At 46.1% G+C, this 18,835-nt stretch overlaps 1 protein-coding gene, 1 long non-coding RNA gene and 1 pseudogene across 3 annotated transcripts; 2 read left to right on the forward strand and 1 right to left on the reverse strand.

The window, feature by feature from the left end:
• Positions 1–4,728: 4,728 nt before the first annotated feature.
• Positions 4,729–4,817, forward strand: LOC112939754 (U6 spliceosomal RNA; annotated as a pseudogene).
• A 2,004-nt stretch (positions 4,818–6,821) lies between these two features.
• Positions 6,822–12,009, reverse strand: LOC4343629 (probable protein phosphatase 2C 64). 2 transcript variants are annotated; one of them, XM_066311987.1, is made up of 6 exons: positions 11,747–11,798; positions 11,306–11,528; positions 10,932–11,195; positions 10,679–10,799; positions 10,370–10,593; positions 6,894–7,846 (listed from the first exon to the last, which is right to left on the reverse strand). In XM_066311987.1, exons 2-6 carry the CDS (start codon positions 11,525–11,527, stop codon positions 7,394–7,396), a joined length of 1,284 nt encoding a protein of 427 aa, XP_066168084.1. In that variant the 5' UTR covers position 11,528; positions 11,747–11,798; the 3' UTR covers positions 6,894–7,393. The 2 variants fall into 2 exon arrangements, with proteins under 2 accessions (NP_001409140.1, XP_066168084.1); NM_001422211.1 differs by having other exon boundaries at positions 6,822–7,846; positions 11,306–12,009.
• Positions 12,010–15,919: 3,910 nt separating this feature from the next.
• LOC136357384 (uncharacterized) lies at positions 15,920–16,805 on the forward strand. Its single transcript, XR_010742723.1, has 2 exons — positions 15,920–16,450; positions 16,538–16,805. It is a non-coding gene; the product is annotated as an uncharacterized lncRNA (long non-coding RNA).
• The last annotated feature ends 2,030 nt before the right edge of the window (positions 16,806–18,835 follow it).

Genomic DNA, 18,835 nt, shown 5'->3' on the forward strand with positions numbered 1-18,835 from the left:
CTCTAAGCGGAGGCGGCGTCGCACCACCCTCAGCCCGGATCCCCTCCCCTCCCCTCCCTTCCCAGATCCGGCTGAAGGGGGCATGGGGGAGGGCGTGTTGGCCGGTGACTCCCCTCCTTCCTCCCAGCTCTGGCCGGAGGGAAGGGGGAGGGGGGTGGCGGCGGCTTCTCTCCTAAATCTGGCCGGAGGGGACAGGGCGGCGGTGGCGGCTTTCCTTCCCTCCCCTCCCTCCCTCCTGGCAGCGTCGACGCGGCTCCAGGCGGTGGCGACGGTTACCCTCCCTCCCTCCCAGATCTGGCTGAAGGGGGGAGGGAAGGGTGGCGGCGTCGCCCCTGCAACAACCTCCCCTCACCTCCTCTCCCTCTCCCTCTCCCTCTCCCCCCAAAACCTTAACCCTAGATCTGGCCGAAGGTGCGAGGATTGCGGCGGCGGCGTGGCTGGATTGGGTAGGGGGGGTGTGGTGATTTTTTTTTTCGCCCAAAATATTTTCGCAGGTGGGTAGCTATGGCGCCTCATTTTCACAGGCTTATGCGTGTAGGCAGGCCTTCCCCTCGTCCGGGAAAATGATTATTGGCTGTTTGGAAAACCGTTTTTGTACTGGATGGATCGGATGGCACGGAATGCAACACTTCGTGCCCTCGGCAACAAGTTCTGAAAAGTGTTATGAATCGAGTAGCACAGTGGTGGAGTCAGCGACGCCATCGATCGAGTCCGGCGGCTATGGTGTTTCTCGGTGATCTACCGATCTTTTTATACTCCAACGGCGAATCCACAGTGAAGGTGGCAACGGCGGAGCTTGAGCTTACGGGGAGATGCTTCGGCCGCTTGAATGGCATATACTGAAATTTCTCGCCTATACAACAGTGCATTTTTCATCAAGGCTTTGTTTATGTGTTTAGTTCACTCTAAAATTGGAACAATGTGACGAAAAAGTTAGAAGTTTGTGTGTAGGAAAATTTTGATGTGATGAAAAAGTTAGAAGTTTGAAGAATTATTTTGGAACTACACACAGCGCAAGTGTAACTTAACCTGATCAAAATTCATTTTCTCAGTGTGAAAGGACCTGTAGCCTAATGGTTACAAGAGCCTCAGTAGCATCTGAGGTACTGGGTTCTTCAGTGGCATGCGATGTACCCGTCGACAGCGAGGCGCCTCTTCAAAAATGCTCATAGGGGTGAGTGCGCGTGCGTTGTGAGTATATGCATTGTACTGTGTAATTCTCAAAATTCATTTTCCCAGTGTACGTGTATCATGTCAAAAGAATTAATCTGGAACTACTAATTACAGAGGATCATCATCTAAAAATTAAACGTTACAAACTACTACTCCTAATTACAAAGGACAGTAATCTCCGGTGCCTACCCCAAGTCACCAACGGAAGAATGCCAAAATCCGGTCAGAACCGCCGCCATGGCGGCAGAGGAGAAAAATCACGGCGACCGTGGCGAGGCAGGGGAGGACGGCGACGACGACGCGTTGCGGAGCCGGCTCGGCGCCGGCCGGAAGCTCCACCTCCTCAGCGCGCCGGCGCCGCGGCTGCGCGTGGCGGGCGGCGACAGCGCCCGCCGCACCACCTCCCGGTTCCCCGTCGGCACCCGAGCCATCGCCGACGCCCTGCCTGCCCTGCCGCACGCCTGCCGCCTCGCCAACGGCGCCGTCGATGCCGCCGCCGCCGCTCGCCCGCCCGCGCCCCACCAGTTGAACCCCTCCGCTCGCCCGGGGAACACGCCACCCCCACCGCCCGGCCTCGGCGTGTTACTGCCGCCGCCGCCGCCGCCGCTGCTCGGCCTCCTCGGCCGCGGCACCCCTCCTCGCGCCGCCGAGCGAGAACTCATCGTCGCTAGTCGTCCCTCGCTTCACTGCCGCCGCTACGCTACCTGCCTCTGCTTCCGGCGTCTTCTTGTCGTCGTCTCGTCTCGTCGCCTCTTATACGCACGAGCCGCCTGCCTCCTACGCGCGCCGCGTCGCGTGGCGGAGTGCGGCCATGAGCGCGCGGGCGAGCGGAAGAAGAAGCCGCAGCGAACCTTACATACGGCTCGCGCCGTCGCGCGCGCGTTCGCGTTCGTGTTGACGTCTTCGTGGGTGGGTTGGGTTGGGTGGTCGTGACTCGTGAGCCGCAAGAATGCAACGCGGTCAGAGAGGCTTCGGGAAGAAGAGGTTTGGGTGACAGGACAGCGAGTGCGTACGGGGGATTGGGCCCGCATGTCAGTGTCGGTGGCGGGTCGTTCGGCGATTCTCACGTGGAGACGTGCTCCGGACAGCTGGGCGCAACTGGCATTTTTTTCTCTTTTTTTTTTTTGCTCCATTTGGAAGACTGCACCTGCTAGCTAGCAGCCTGAAAATGCTGAACTGTTCTCTGCTCTGTCTCGCACTTGCAGTGCTTTTCCTGAGATTTGACCACGCTAACTTGTGGCGTATTCTCGCAATTGGTCCGTTAAAAATGATCGGTCTTCCGGCTGCTGGTTGGATGGTAGTACAATAATACTCCAGCTGTCTTCCTTCACGCAATGTTACATGGACAGTGAACAAGTACGAGTTCACCTTTCCGCTCGAATTTCGTCGAATATCCTCAGATTTTGGAGCTCCCTTGATCAGCTTTGGTTTGTACGAGCATCTAATTTCTTTCGAGATTGGTTAATTTTTGTTAAATCTTACAAATTTGGGCCTTTTACTTCCTAGCCATTTTTCGAAAATTAAACCTAGAATTTAACTATAGAGTTCTAGACATGGAGGATAAACATCTTAGTGTTAACGATTATGGGTTGTCCAGCTACAATTTACAGCACAGCCATATAACTCCGTGGTACTTATGGTATAGAGTCCATTACAACTAGTGTCATGAATGGGGTTGCTGCCCATTCTCTTGGGTTGTCGAAGGTTGGCACCACCCTCGTTAGCGTTGACCTCCCGCACCCTCATCTCAATCTCAAGAATTAGTGTTTGTTTAGTTGCTAGTCAGAGCCTTACAAGTCGCCATCGTTTGTCAATAGTAGTTGTCAAACTTCTCTAAGGTTAGATGCTCAAAATCTTTACCAAACCTTAATAAGTCTAAAAGAATTTTGGCACATTTTTCTAAGTTATTGATGCATCAGACCTAATTTGTTGGAAGAGAATATTATCACAACTGTGGCTTCAACCAAATAGTTGTATAAATTGGTCTTGCTTAATATTAAATGCGGCAAACTGACCGTCAACCAAATTGGCATTATAAAAGTAAAAATATATTATGAGAAGTGAATCAGTGTACCCTGCTTTATCAATTCCCTTGAAAGTCTAATACCAACTCACCACACCATTGTTTGAAGAGCGGGATGGAGCAGAAAAGAGAGTTTGTCCCCTCTCTACCACACTTAAATCCCAATATCATAAATTAATTATAAGATTGAAAAAAACTTGGAAAATCTAACATCATATCCTGGTTTGTCAATTTTTCAATGAAGGTGTGCCAAATAAAGATGCGACTTGTCCAGTTTATTGCCAAATAAAATTGGTAGAGTTGAAAGTTGTAGCAAAATGAACAAGCCCATATATGAAGAGGGATAGAGGGGAAATGTGACTTTGTTTGGAGGTGTGCACCAAAGAGATTGGCACCAACTTCTTGCCATTTCAATGTCTAGTGTAGTATCGCTTCCACAGTGCCAAATTTCGAGTTGATGCGGAAAATGATTAACTTCGACATAGCACTGAGCTACAAGTTTGTTTGTGAAAAGCACTAAATTATAGAGACCGTCTACCTATCATTGAATTGTTTCATGGGGAAAATCAACCGATTTTCAATGGATGAAATCTCTTTAAGATTTGTGCAAGACACCTTATCCCTCAATCACACTCGTCCTCCTTGTCTCCTAGAGTCCTAGTAGTAGTATTGTTCTCACTAGTTGTGCATCGCCGCTATCCCACCCTCTTCATTCTGTCACCCCTGCATCCATAGCGTCACCACTGTTCCTGGTGAACCCTACTAGCCATCTCCTCCCTACCACTTCTCCAACTGCCAAATTGTTTTATGTTTGAAGTCAATCGTCCTCCTATAACTCCAGTGAGATGCTCCCACACTCTCGAGCCTCCCTCATCTCTTATATGTCTCCCGTTGGAACCAGGATTGTCTGCCTTCATGGGGGTGACTGAAACGAGCGTGCAATCAGTACTCATCCACTGTCCAAACCATATAACATCTCTCACATGACGTGTGCCCTTAATAATACTACCTCCATCCTAAAATATAAGTGATTTTGAATGGATGGGATATTTTCTAGTACTACGAGTCTAAACAGGCTCCATATCCAAATTTATAGTACTAGGAAGTGTTACATTTCCATTCGTTTAAAATTCCTTATATTTTGAGATGAAGAGAGTACTGGCTAATAGAACCAACCCATGAAAGCTCAAGCTCACTAGTGATAGCAAACACATCTCCAGAGTTTGATGACATGCGTTCACCCCGCCGCCATCGTCGGCGGCGGGGAATGACCCGGAGCTCGTCCGCTAGGATGCGCCGCCGAGAAACGTTGCTTCCTCGCTGCCACCTTGGGCGCAGTTCTCAAACTCCGTCGGTCCATCTTCCTGCTAGTATTGGGTACAACAATCGCAACTATTCAGCATATGCTTGCTGCTTGTGAAACTTGGGTAATATGGATGCACCAAGACCAGGTAGTAGCATAGCACAATTACAATAAGCAGCAAGCAAAGCATGCATTTGATTTGACCGTGCAGCAAGCAACGTATGAATTCTTTTTTTTTTATAACAGCCGATACAATTGGAACGATACAGAGAAGATTAGCATGCCCCTGCACAACGTATGAATTCGATTAGGTTTCTTGCATAAACACAGTGAGGAACACCTTGTGATGCTTACCTCCAACTGCTACTGTTGTTGCACCGCCGCTGTAGTCTTGTCCTCAAGGGAAGACTGAAGATGGACTAGCGGAGCTCGAACATGATGCCACTCCCTGGCGATGGTGGTGGCAGGCACGTTTTTGCTGCCACTTGCTAGGATTTCGTGGGCTTCAATGGCTGGTTCCGCCAACTGAAAATCCTATTTTTTGAATGTGCGCCTGAATTCTTTTGTTAGGGTTTCGGGGCAGGGTGTGGTGTGTGTGTTGGGGGGGGGGTGGAGAAAAGAGCTGGCCTGGTTCCCGGATCGATCTTGTTAAGGGAAGCTAACCGGAGAAAGAAGGGGCTCGACTACATCTTCTCTTCTCAGTCAGAGGAAGGGGCTAGCTGAAGGAAGTTCGTCATCGAACGACGGCTGCTCGTCCACGTCTTCTCTCCTCGCCGTGTCACTTGCTGGGGGAGGGGTGAGCTTTCATTTTGCTTTCGCAGACCACAAACGTTCACGATCCCCTATAACCGCGGAATTGAGATCCGATGCAGTCGTTACTACTACTACTACTTTAGCAGTCACAACACGTTTTGACCGTTGGATCGATAAAGCCAAGGGCTCAGATTTGCTCTGGTACCATGTTACACCTTTGACACTCTACAGTAATCGCTACAATAGAGTCTCAGATTTGCTCTGCTACCCTCTTGTACCTCTAACACTCTACAATAATCACTACAGTATAGATTCTTCACATGTAATTCGTGAATAGTGTTTTCTAGCTATCTGAGCCGTTCGTTTTGTATCAATCAGGCTGTGTTTAGTTCACACTGAAGTTTGGAAGTTTGGTTGAAATTAGTACGATGTGATAGAAAAGTTGTGTGTGTATGAAATGTTTGATGCAATGGAAAGTTGGAAGTTTGGAAAAAAAAACTTTGAAACTAAACAGGACCTCAGTCGAACCGCAACTCCTTATTACAATTGCACCTCTGATCTCAAACCACAACCGCGTCATGCAAATAGTGCTCAGCGGCCAGTGATCGGTGAAGGACCGAAGGTACCTTGTTGCGTGCGCGGCCGCTCGACCGCTGAAACTACGGTTGTGGTGAAAAATCTTATTCCTTCGATCACCTCATCTTTTTTGGGTTTTGCCTCACGCTACCGCCCAGTCACCGAGCGGTCACTTCGCGTCCACCCATGGCTGGCGCACCGAGACAGGCAACAGCAACGAGCCACGTATGAACAGCGCGCGCGTGCGTGAGACTGTGCGCGTGAATGTGCGTGTGAAAGCCCAATAAAAGCTGTAAGATTCGTTAAATGGTCAGCCACAGGATGGACGGCAAATCTACTTCACGTGATAGGTGCCCGTGCAGCCCGTCGGTAGTGGTACGGTGCCGGTCTGCCGGATGCCTGTCTCCCCCTGCATCTCTCTTGCACGGTGCACCCGCCCGTGCGTCGGCCGGCCACCGTCGCCGGACAAATTTTGCTCACCAGCGCACGCCTACAGCGCAGCAACGCTCGGCCGGTCACATGCCATTTCAGACAAGATGCAGCGTGTGCCATGTACGGTGGTGTACGGATGCACCATCAGTCACCAGTTCACCACCATTAAGGCTAAGGGCCTCTTTGAATCGTAGGAATAGGAAAAACATATGATTCTGATAGGAATGTAAGTGTAAAACAGAGAATTGCAAAACATAGGAAAAACGTAGGAATGATCGTTTGATTGGACCACAGAAAAAACACAGGAATTTAAGAAGAGATAAAGACTCAAAGAATTTTTTCCATGAGGTTCTACCTCTTGTTAAAATTCCCCCAAAACTTGTATAGGAAAAACTTGTATAGGAAGAGACATTCCATAGGAATTTCATAGGATTCCATAGGGTTCATTTCTTTCATTTAAAGGGCTTTGTAGAAAAAATTCCTATAGAAATAAAATCATCTAAAATTTATGAATTCCCTTGGAATCAAAGGGGGCCTAAAAGTATTGAGACTGCCATTTTTCTCGGTGGCATGATGGCTCCAGGAGAGTAAAAGCAAGGGCACAGACCGCGAACAAAACAAAGGGGGCAAAGATTGGCAATCCGACATCGACAGAGCGCACCGCCCTGTGTCAACAAAAGCTAAGCATGCAGCGGAGAAAATGGTCTGGACATCACCTCTCTACAAAAGCAAAGCAAGCGCCGGTGGAGAATTTACAGGTCACCCGACAATATCATCCCAGGGGTGACTGGGGCCTGGCGTGCGTTTAGCCACTGTGTTTGGCGTCGTCTTTTGTTAGTTTTAACCCAGCAAAATTGCAGATTTGGAGCAATGGCCTGCTCTTTTGTGCTTCATCTTCGAGGTATGGAGTTGACATGCCTCAAGATGGGTGAAAAGAGAGCCTCTGTCCTATGCAATGTGCAGTTTTGTTGGGCTAAAACGTGCAACTCGACTTCTATGCATAGTGGCTGAAACGCTTGCCAAGTACCGCACCAAATCACAAGATCGTCCCACATCTACCTTTCTCTAGAACAACTACGCTAAAATTCAGAACAATAGGTGAAAATAACGGGGGTAAATATAAGATGGGCAGCTCAGCCAATTGCCCTCTCTTCAGAAAACCTAGGAAGCTGAACAAGTGAGTTTACCCGTGTCACTCCATCGAGACCTGACCAATTTTGGTCGTTCGCTACACCAGCAATCCTCGCATCCACCCCTGCTAAGGTCTTCTCTTGCGTGCTGCCTGCAACTGTCCTAACTGTGAAATTCCGAGTTAAGGTGGGCTCCTGCTCCTGAGGTTCATTAGGATCTGCAACTGAACCCTCTTCAATACTGATGTTGTCCAATGAGGCAGTTGAGTCACGCTCATGGTCCATTTTTCCATCCAAATATAAGCAAACAACCGCGCAATCATCGATTTTGGATGTTGGATATTTGGTTTTCCATTCACGAGTGGCTGCCTCAACAAGGGATTTTGCAGCCTTTGATCTGCTTGGGGACGCGGACACTATATCAACAGCCTCTTGATTGCTGAGGACATCCCATACCTGCAAGATTTTTGTTAGTGCAAACTCTACAAAGGCAGCCAAGTATGTGCATAGCTTGTGTAACTTCAGTAAGAACTATACATGCAAACAAGGGATATATGACATACATGAAAAGACAATGACAAATTGAGAGCTTCTATGGCATGAATAAGCAGACCAAGTAACTTATCTGTTCTTTTCCAGATTCCAAACTAAAGTCTTTCGACTTTTCAAACTACATTCAATACAAAAAGGAACTAAAGAAGCTTGCTCTCCTCTGGCACAGCTGCAATATCAACTTGGTAGACAGTGATTGACATCGACCTAACTATTTTCTTCTTATAAAATCATTTTGCGTGATACTAGATACCATTATTACATGGGTAAAATGGACATCTTTCCTCGCCAATTGCAACCATTTCATAATAGGTTAAAAAGTTCAAACATCACTTTTTGGCAGTATACATTAGATAGTACATTCAAGGATAGAAACTTTTGATAGATGGTTACTAATTATAAGTTTTCTCAGAATATAACCTTGACAAGTACATAACACACATAACAACAGTATTAAAATTGACATAAAAATGAAAAGGAAAGTTGATTTGCACAGTGCACACATTCACTTGTCAATAGAAGTTGTCAGCCCAGGAGACTAGGAGGGAAAAGACCAAGAAGTTGCAGCTGAAGTAAAGTAATATGTGTAACAGAATAAGGCTCTGTTTGATTAGATATGGACTACCTAAACTATATTAAACCACAATGCAATAGTCTGCACAGCTCTTTCATACTGACAGATTGCCACTCTATAGCAGTGACCTTTAAGATACACTAACCAGTCTTCATGCTATATGATCATGCATGACACCGCTAGTTTATAAAGTCAATACATATAGGCCTTAATTTGGTACTACCTATTGAGTGTCACCAAATTCAATCCCCCTAATAGTAAAAAAATTGAACATACGTGATTCCCACCTAATGCTCAAAAAAGAAAGGAAAACCATCCACTTCAAGTGATTGACAAATGACAAGCTTAAAGCCACTCCATTACAAAGTGGCAGAAATTAATTGGTGAAACATTTAAGCAAAAGTAGGATGTCCTACTATACCACTGAATGATTCAGTTTTGGTATATATCACAAAAAAAAAACCCAGTTCATTTTAATACCAGAAAAAAAAGATACTCCATTACTATTGGTGCTGAATTTAATGGATAGCAGCTAATTGTGTCCACCCTCCATTACTATTGTTGCTGACCAGCACCCTATGTTATCATCTCATCTGTTCTTAGCAATGACGCTACCACAACCACTAAACAAAATGAGCACTGCCAGCCCTGCATCGCCCATGCTCCCCTTTTATGTTGCTGCTCTGCGCCCCACCCCCCCCCCCCCCCCCCCAAAAAAAACCCCATCTTCCAACACGCTGCATTTTCAGTGCACTTTTTTCTTGAACTGTAGCAAAAGATTGTTGTGGATGCAGGTGGCTGCACGTAGACACTAGACAAAGGTGTTGGCAATATTGTGAACAGTCATGGTCACAGCGGTGTGGCCTGTCAATGCCCTAGCGCAGTCATGATTGGTGACACGAGGTACTAGTATGCGATCACGATAAGGAAAGGAGCATTACTGGTTGGGTCACGTTTTATCCGCAGGGTGAGGCGGTGTGGACCAGTCAGCAGGCACATGATGCATCGATGAAGAAAGATGACAACATGTGGATGAACAAGAGGAGAGGTGAAGATGATGGAGTTAAGTGAAAGTCAACAGTGTGGTATATTCTAGGTATTATGACATTTTCGTGGAATTGAAGTGAACTGGGATCTATCGTGTAATTTCCCCCAAAGTAGTTTGGGTTTGTCTGGTAGAATACCCACATTATTCAGATGGGTAGACTATTGACAGGAAAACAAGTTATTGACCATTAGGACTTCCTAATTTTATTGGCTACTCCATATGCCATTAGCTTAATGTGCTCACTTCTAACTGCTACAGTTGAAAGGTGCACATGATCTCATCAACAACAATTAAATCAATCAACCGAGTCAAGTTGAATAAGGATAAGATTTAACAGTTTGAGTACAGCTGATAACAAAAAGTGGGTGACGATGCAGGCATGCAGCAAAGAAGACTGTTAAGCTGGCTAATCATTATTTATGCCGCAGTCACAAAAGGCACAAATGGAGGATACTTAAATTATTTCACCTGCAATCATGATAGTTTTAGAAATAAATCCTGAAAGATACAGCGGTTTGAAGTCAAAAGCCTAAACCATTCGTGGATATGTTAATCACGTCTCTTTTAGCTTCTAAAGAAATGCACGAGATGTCATGGATACGCTAGGCCCGCCATGTGCAACTAACAACATGTGGAATGCGAAAGTGTGACAGATTGACACTACATCGCAACTAATCTAATTCCAGCGGAAAGAAAGTAGGATTTTGCAGGGACAGAGATACTCATTCGCTGCACGGGCAAATATCCAACAACCAAACAGAGAACAATGAATTATCTGTTCAAGTGATAGGTTCGAGCAAATTACCCCATCCGATGCAAGAATGACGAACTGGTCCTTTTCTGTGAGAGACCAGTGGAAGAATTCCGGCACCGAGATGACCCCGTAATCTTTCAGGCAGAAGTCCCCGAACGCTCGCGCCATCGCGAGGCCCGGCGCGTCGTCGAACGGCAGCCAGACCCTTGGCACCTCCGGCTCGTCCTGCAGCGCGAACACCCTGCCCCTGCACTTCTTGATCCTCTCCGCTTCGCCTGAAATCACAACCAGCACCATAAGCGCAAGAGCACGACCTCCTAACACGATTAGCGGGTGAGTGGAAGCAGGGGAGTGGCATACTGGGGACATCCGGCTTGAGATCAACGGTGAGCTGCACGGCGACCATGCCGCCGCCGGTGGCCTCCCTGGAGCCGAGCACGGCGCGCGAGTCCCCAATGTTGGCCATGTAGAGATCCGAGCCCTGCATGCAGAAATCGCCCCGTGAGCCGCCGTGCGTAGACGCATAGTAGGCAGATTCGATTTGACATTTTTGAGAGGACGGGGGGGTGATGGACAGGAGATGCGTGTCATGTCCGGTGTCCACGGCACGTACGAGCTTGAGGACGGTGACGGCAGTGCTTCCGCTGCAGAAGCAATCGAGGGAAGGGTGCGACCGGAGGTCCTTGTCCATGGCCTTGTAGGCGCGCGCGAAGGCCTTCCTCCATGCGGCGGCCGGCATGTCCGCCCCGCTGTCGCGCGCCGCGGACATGAGCCTCAGCGGCAGCGAGTCGCGGACCCTCCGCGCCACCACGTGCCCGTGCGGCCCGTGCCCGTCGAACACCCCGCACAGCACGCCGTCGTCCTCGCCGCCGAACCCCTGCCATTCACGATCAATCAAACGAGAAGTCAGCCAATCGCGCCGAGAAAAGCGGGAATTAGATAGGGGGAGAGAGATAGAGAGAGAGAGCCGAGAAACCTTCCACTTACATCCCAGACGAGCATGGCGTCCTGGTTGATCCCCTTGCGCCCTTGCTGCGTGTACACCGTCGCCGTCCGGCTGCGGCCGTCGTTGGAGAAGATCCGGCCGGGCACCATCCCGAGCTGATCTTCCCGCGGCGCCTTCCACCTCCTCCTCCGCCTCTTCCCATCCTCCCCTCCATCACCACCCGCATCCACCGCCGTCCCGCTCCTCGCCACGCAGTTCCCCATCCTCCTCCACCACCAACACCAATGCCCAAATCAGCACAAACACACACACAAACACAACCCCGTCCTCCGCACGCAACGCAAACCCCAACGAAATCAACGCCGCCCTCCCGCCCGCCGCCACCACAGCAAGGAAGAGAGATTCCCCCCTCGCACAAGCTTGCAGATGCGGCACTCAAACCCAAACCCGAACACGAAAAGTCAAGGCGGACCCCCTCCCACCTGGGTGATGCCGAGGTGAGGTGACGAGGCGAGACGGAGAAGAGAGAGAGAGGGGGGTGGGAACATGGAGGTAGGCTTATTTATTGCGGGGGGCAGCGGACACCACCACCTCCACCTCCACCTCCTCCAGCGCGCACGGAGGAGGATGGGTGGGGAGTCTCGTGTGAGTCGTGTCTCGCGGTTGATGGCGTGTAAGAGCGTGGCCGCCGATGGTCTCGTGTCTCGCTTGCTCAGCTCGTCTCCCGACGCGCTGCCGTTGCCACGACCATGGACCTAGCGTAGCGGTCGTTGTTTCAGGTGGTGTTTACATCAGGGACTAGTCCCTGTCTCCCTGTCTTTAAACACTAATTTAGAGTATTAAATATAGACTACTTACAAAACTAATTACATAAATAAAAGCTAAATCACGAGACAAATTTTTTAAGCCTAATTAATCTATAATTAGAGAATGTTTACTGTAGCATCACATAGGCTAATCATGGATTAATTAGGCTCATTAGATTCGTCTCGCAAATTAGTCCAAGATTATGGATGGGTTTTATTAATAGTCTACGTTTAATATTTATAATTAATTTTCAAACATCCGATGTGATAGGGACTTAAAAGTTTTAGTCCCATCTAAACAGGGCCTTACTCCTCGTCGATGTTGTTTGATCGTCTGTTTAGATCCACGTTAAAATTTTACATCCCGTCACATCGAACGTCTGAACACATATACCAAAGTACTCCCTCCGTTTCATAATACAAGGGATTTTAAGTTTTTGCTGGTGCTGTTTGACCACTCGTCTTATTCAAAAAAATTTAGAATTATTTTTTTTGACTTACTTTATTATCCAAAGCACTTAAGCACAACTTTTCGTTTTTTATATTTGCACAAATTTTTGAATAAGACGAGTGGTCAAACAATGAAAAAAAACTCAAAGTCCCTTATATTATGGGACAGAGGGAGTATTAAATATAGGCTGAGTTTAGTTCCAAACTTTTTTTTTAAACTTCCAACTTTTCCATCACATCAAAACTTTCCTACACACACCTTCCAACTTTCCCGTCACATCGTTCAAATTTCAATCAAACTTACAATTTTGGCGTGAACTAAATACACCCATAAGTTAAAAAATATACCCCCTCCGTAGCAAAATACATATAATTCTAGGTTGTTTAGCATATACTAAGATTAAGAGAAAAAGACTATAATATCCTTTAGTAACTAATGTGCTCCCTCCGTAAAAAAAAGCATAGCCAGAGTTTACTTTTTTTTAAAAGACGGAGGGAGTATAGTTGGATGTAAGATGGTGGTTGGGAGTATAATGAGAAGAAATTTGAATTAGAAGTGGTTAATGTGGCAAGTACTACTTTCAAGTGATAATATTTTGGGACAACTTTTGAATGCTAGAAAGACAAGTATTGTGGGATGAAGGAAGTAACTACTCCAATTACATAGATTGCGACTAATTTACGAGAAATATTTTAATCATAATTGCTCCATGATTTGACAATATGATGCTATAGTAAACATGTGCTAATAAAAAATTAATTAGGTTTAATAAATTTATGTTACTACCTCCGTCCTATAATAAGTGCAGTTTTGCACTATTCACGTTCAACGTTTGACCGTCCGTCTTATTTAAAAAATTTGTGAAAAAATTAAAAACATTTAGTCACACATAAAGTACTATTCATGTTTTATTATCTAATAGCAATAAAAATACTAATCATAAAAAATTTTCAAATAAGATGGACGGTCAAACGTTGAACATGAATAGTGTAAAACTGTACTTATTTTGAGACGGAGGGAGTACAATTTACTTACGAATATTATAAATAGTATTTTTTTTTATTAATGCACACACACCACATGCGACAGACGTTTTTCCTCGGTTGATGTAGCGGTAGGAGTAGCCTGCAGGCTGCAGGAGTCGTTTGTTTACCGGGAGGAGGGAGCGCGGACTGCGAGGAATAAACAAGCGGCGAGCAGGGGAGACCGCCGACCGGGTCGCCTTGGCGGCAGCGGCGGTCAGAGCGGGGGGCAAGTGTTGAACGGGATGGACACGTCGTACTGGTACTACTTAACCCGTGCATTTGGTTCGCTCTGTGTGGAGGCAAGTGTTCGTCCGGATTATGCTAGAGTTGCGCCCCCTTGCAATGGAAAATCGCCGTATTGCGTATCTCGAAAATTTGTATATGGCCTCTTTGTAGCTGTCGCCGAGAGTTAGGGCCAATTTAAATTGCTACCCTACCAAAATTTGTCCTATCAAAATTTTGGTAGGATTGCAAACCAAACACCTCTGCTAAAACTCTACCTATGCTATAAATTTGGCTTTGCCTATAAACTTATCTCTTATGGGTAAATTTTGACTTCAATCCAAATAAACATTTTCAACTCTACCCTACCAAAAATTTTAGTAGTACCAAAACTTGTCCAAGATTTAGCACTACCAAAATTTTTGTAGGGCATCAATCCAAACATGCCCTTACTATTCTATAAAAAAGAAAGAACAAATCTATGACCCGGATCTAAAATGCACTTTTTTCCAACTATGGCTTTTTTTTCTTCCTAAACCGGAATGAGATCTTCTACATGAAAATGCAACGGAGAACAGTCGGATGCGAGAGGTGGCAAAAGCTCTCGACTCTAATTATTCGGACTATATTGCTACAGTAACATATGACAGTTCAAAAGGAGCTTCACAGTAACTATCGTTCATTAGTTTGTAGCGGACTTAATTGTACTGTTGTTAGAGAGACTCTATGTAATAGTGCTGGTCTGCTGCAATTTTGATCCCTCCTACTCTCTCCGTTTTATAATATAAGAGATTTTAAAGGGATGTGATATTCCATAGAACTATAAATCCGGACAGAAATATCACATCCTCCAAAATCCCTTATACTATGGGACAGAGGGAGTAAAACCTACTCCCTCCGGTTCTATAATAATTAACGTTTTGGATAAAGTTAAAGTCAAACTTCAATAACTATGACCATCAATAACTTCAAAAATATTTAGTTTAAAGAAACTAGAACAACATATATAGATTTGTCTTTCAAAACACTATAATAAAAATAAACATGCATTTATTTCTTGTGTATATTATAATAGAAAAATAATGTCAAAGGTATATTTTGTAGACCGTGTCATTGTCCAAAACGTCAATTAAAATAAAACCGGAGGGAGTAAGCTTCTATACTTTTCTCCCTCTTGTTATTATCCATTGCCCTACCTGGCAACACTATAATCATTCCTAATTTCTTCTTCTTATGCTAAACTGTATTACCTTTTTTTCCCAATAAGATAATACATGTACAAGATTTTTGGATAAATGGTTAAAAATCAGCTCCAACAGATCACCTTTTATATTAAAAATTTAAAGTTTCCTTCTTCATATTTGTCGTTCTCGACTTGTAGGGGTGTCCGAGGGCTCTCAATCCCTTCCATCCTGTTGCTTTCCCACTGTTCGCGACTTCTTACCATGCAGTGCGAAAATGTTCCCACAAGGTAGTTTAATGTAGCACTGCATTGTCAAATCATAGCGCAATTAGGCTTAAAAGATTCGTCTCGCAATTTACACACAAACTGTGTAATTAGTTATTTTTTTTATATTTAATACTCCATACATGTGTCCAAACATTCGATGTGACAGAATGTAAAATTTTATCAGGGGATCAAAACAGGCACTATGTACTTAAAAGCGTAGTCATCCTCTTTATATCCCCTTTTCGCCATGTGTAGGAGTTCGTCCGGCGTCCGCTGTAAGTAATCGTGATAGGAATCAATACTTTATCTTCAATTCATCCACTCAATTCTTAATTATATCAGTATGGTCCGTTAGAAAGTACATACATATTATACATATTGCTATAAGGAGTGAGCGTTGATGTGTGCTCAAAGTATATAAAGATAGTGTTGAAGGTATGCACAACTGTACAAGACCATCACATGAAACATACGTAAACCAACCACCATCACTACCAATTAAAAACCCTTGAAGTAGCGAAGTAAAGCACCGAGAGAGTGACCATTTTCCATCGCAAAACCTGTGGTCCGGACGTGAGAGAACATCGATCGATCAATCTGCCCGGCCCCAGGAGGTAAAGAAACATCCACACAACCGCATTGGTCACGGCCCGTGCCTTTTCAGAAAGGCAAGTATATATATCTGGATTGGACCCAAAAGGGCTCGGCGACTCCAGCTCCAATCAACCGCCGATGAGCCTACCACAAGACTTCGCGTAAAGAGATCCCCAAATCCCAAACGCGATCGACCGGAAAGAAATTCCGCTCGCGGCGACGGCGGCGAGGCGGCGCACGGCGTAGCCGAGCCTCGTTTCGGCTCAGCTGCAGGGCCGCCCGCCTTTCGGCGTCAGAATCGGCGCCTTTTCCGGGTCGCCGGATCGATCCCATTCCCAGGGGGGTTCCCAGGGGAGGCAGCTAACGTGAGCTGTTTGTTGGTAGCCATCGATTTTGCGCCGTTGGATCGAGGGATGGACGGCTCGGATTCCGGCCTTCATTCCAAGGAGAATCTAGAAAAAAAAGGCGTTTGCTTGCTGGTGCTAGGATGATCCACGGCATGATCACGTCCACAGCGGATGGCTCCTTTGTTTAATGCATTGGCCCAACTGCTGCCTACCGTTTCTGGCTTGCACGCTTGGATGATGGGCGTGGATGGGATCATTAGGGGGGCAACAATGGATGATGGGGTTTGAATGGTTAGTACCACTTGTTTCTTAATTAGCAGATTATAAATAATAACGCAGCGGGCCAAGATTCTGACGGAGTACGATATTTTTCTGTAGCTGGAGTGACGCGGCTGATGGTGCTGTGCTGGCTGCCTGGCTCGCGTTTGCAACCTCAGGCAGCCCATGCTCGCACGGCGCAGCACACGCAAGACTGACAGCATCACTGCACCAAGCCGTTCGCTGTACCTTGCTGTATTATTTGGAGGATGATACTGTGCGAGCTCAGTTTCCCGAACTAAACCTCAAATGTCTATTTCGGCCGTAAAAGCCAGATTAAATCCTTGCAACTAATAATCCTATTGATGCTAAACTGGTTTTTGGAGTATTGCAAACTCTGCAAGTCGTATGCTAACATAACACGGTGTCACATCAGCAATATCAGTGCTGAATCAGCAAAGAAAAAACTATTTGAATCCATCTGTCAACGTCATGTTTATCTAATTATCTTCTTTCTCTTTTTCTGGCTGTTGCATACTAGTAGGTCCCAACTTGAAGTGGCAATCATAGATAATTCCGCATGGGCTCAGGCCTTGTATTTTTTAGGAATAAGTCCATTTTGCCTCCCTCAACTCATGACCCGGTTGAATCACACCCCTCAACCACAAAATCATGTATAACACGTCCCCTAACTCCCGAAACAGTTGCAAATCAACTCCTCGAGCGGTTTTGGAGGCGATTTTGTTCTACGGTGGCACTTACGTGGCGAGTTGACTTGGTCTTCATCCTATGTGGCATCAACGTGGCGCTTACATGGTACTCAAATAAAACAAACATAAACGGGACCCACCTGTCAGTGAATAAAACAATAAAAATACATATCGGCCCTGAAGATGCACTTAAACCCCCTAGGGGGTTTTGGTGATTAATGACAAGGTGGTTAAAGGGGACTAACGTGTTTATCAAGTTTATTCACAGGAGTTTAGTCCCAAAGCGAGTTGTGATGGCTAAGAATGCAAGGAGACCCCCCCAATTCAAATGTTCCTAAGTGCAAAAATCATCGAAGGTGATTAGACTAGGTTTTTCACTTTCGAAATTGAGTTTAGGAAAAACCGTACTATTAAGAGGGGTTTCAAGTGTGGTTCTAGGGTATACAAAGTGCTCTTAGTCATATCTATGAGTCAAAAGATTTTTTGGAATCATTTTTGAAAAATGATTTTCTCCCCGGGACAGAGAGGGCTACCCGGAGGTTCTGGCCGGAACTTTTGGGCACCGTTTATTTGCAAAAAATTTCCTAAGTGCTGCCCGGAAGTTCCTGGCACTTTTGCCCGGAACCTCCTGGCAGGTTTCTAGTTCAAACTTGTGAGTAACGGCTAGATGACGTCACCTAGCCGTTATATATATGAATTTCGTCCCCAGGTCACCTTTTGGCCATTCCACTTCTGTTCATTCATGTTCTAGGGTTTTCTAGCCACTCCCAAGCTTCCTTTGCTTCCTCCACTCAAATCTAGAGCCTATCTTGTGAGATTGAGAGATTAGACGAGAGTGTAGGAGTGTTTTGGAGATGGCTTGAAGATTAGGTTTGATTGAGCACTTTGGATACCTTGTGGGCTGTCACTTGGGCTTATTACTCTTGGAGATCTTCTCCTAGACGGTTAGGCGTCGCCCATGAGCTTCCAAAGATCTTGTGGATGTCCCGAGAAAGTTTGTGAAGGTTTTCCTCACCTCCGCAAGGAAACGAGGTAAGTGAGTGAAGTTTCTTGTGCTGAGTTTTCAGAGGTTGTCCTAGGTAGAGCAACTTGCACTTGTGGTCTTTTCTAGAAGGAATTATGAGTTGGATCTTGGTGGTCACTCAATTCTAGAAAACGACCTAGAAGTGTTGAGTTGAAGGCTGTGGACCTCTTCTGGGATCTTTGCATAAGTGAGGCAAGGGGTTAATCGAGACCCGGCTCTTTGGAGCACCTCAACGGAGAGTAGGATCCGTGTGATCCGAACTTCGGAAAAAAAATCGCCTTTGTCTCTCTTGTGCTTGATCAGTGTTTGAATCTGCTGGTATCTTGTGATTTTCATCTTGTGCAACCCTGTGCCTGATTTTCACTAGCTAGGACCTGTTATACTTCTCATATTTCATTTTTCTCTATTGCCCGGAAGTTCCTGGCTCAAGAACTTCGGAAGTTCCAGGCTACTCATCACTGCCAGGAAGTTCCGATGTTCATCACCAGGAGGTTCCGGACCCTGTCAATTTAACCGCTGCGTTTGTTGAGAAAATTTCAGGAAAGCCTATTCATCCCCCCCTCTAGGCTACATCTCTGCACGTTCAATTGGTATCAGAGCGAGGTGCTCTTGATTCAAGCTTCACCGCTTTGAGTGATCCACGATGTTGGACTTAGGGGGAAAGAATGGGGAAAATGGAAATGA

Source organism: Oryza sativa, chromosome 7 (assembly GCF_034140825.1).
Source record: "Oryza sativa Japonica Group chromosome 7, ASM3414082v1".
NCBI classification, from domain to species: Eukaryota; Viridiplantae; Streptophyta; class Magnoliopsida; order Poales; family Poaceae; genus Oryza; species Oryza sativa.

Coding starts and splice junctions, on each gene's coding strand:
- LOC4343629 (NM_001422211.1), bottom strand. CDS start 11,527: ATGGGGAACTGCGTGGCGAGGAGCGGGACGGCGGTGGATGCGGGTGGT. Junction 10,594..10,678: donor TCTCAAGCCGGATGTCCCCA/GTATGCCACTCC, acceptor TTGTGATTTCAG/GCGAAGCGGAGAGGATCAAG. Junction 7,847..10,369: donor TCATTCTTGCATCGGATGGG/GTAATTTGCTCG, acceptor AAAATCTTGCAG/GTATGGGATGTCCTCAGCAA.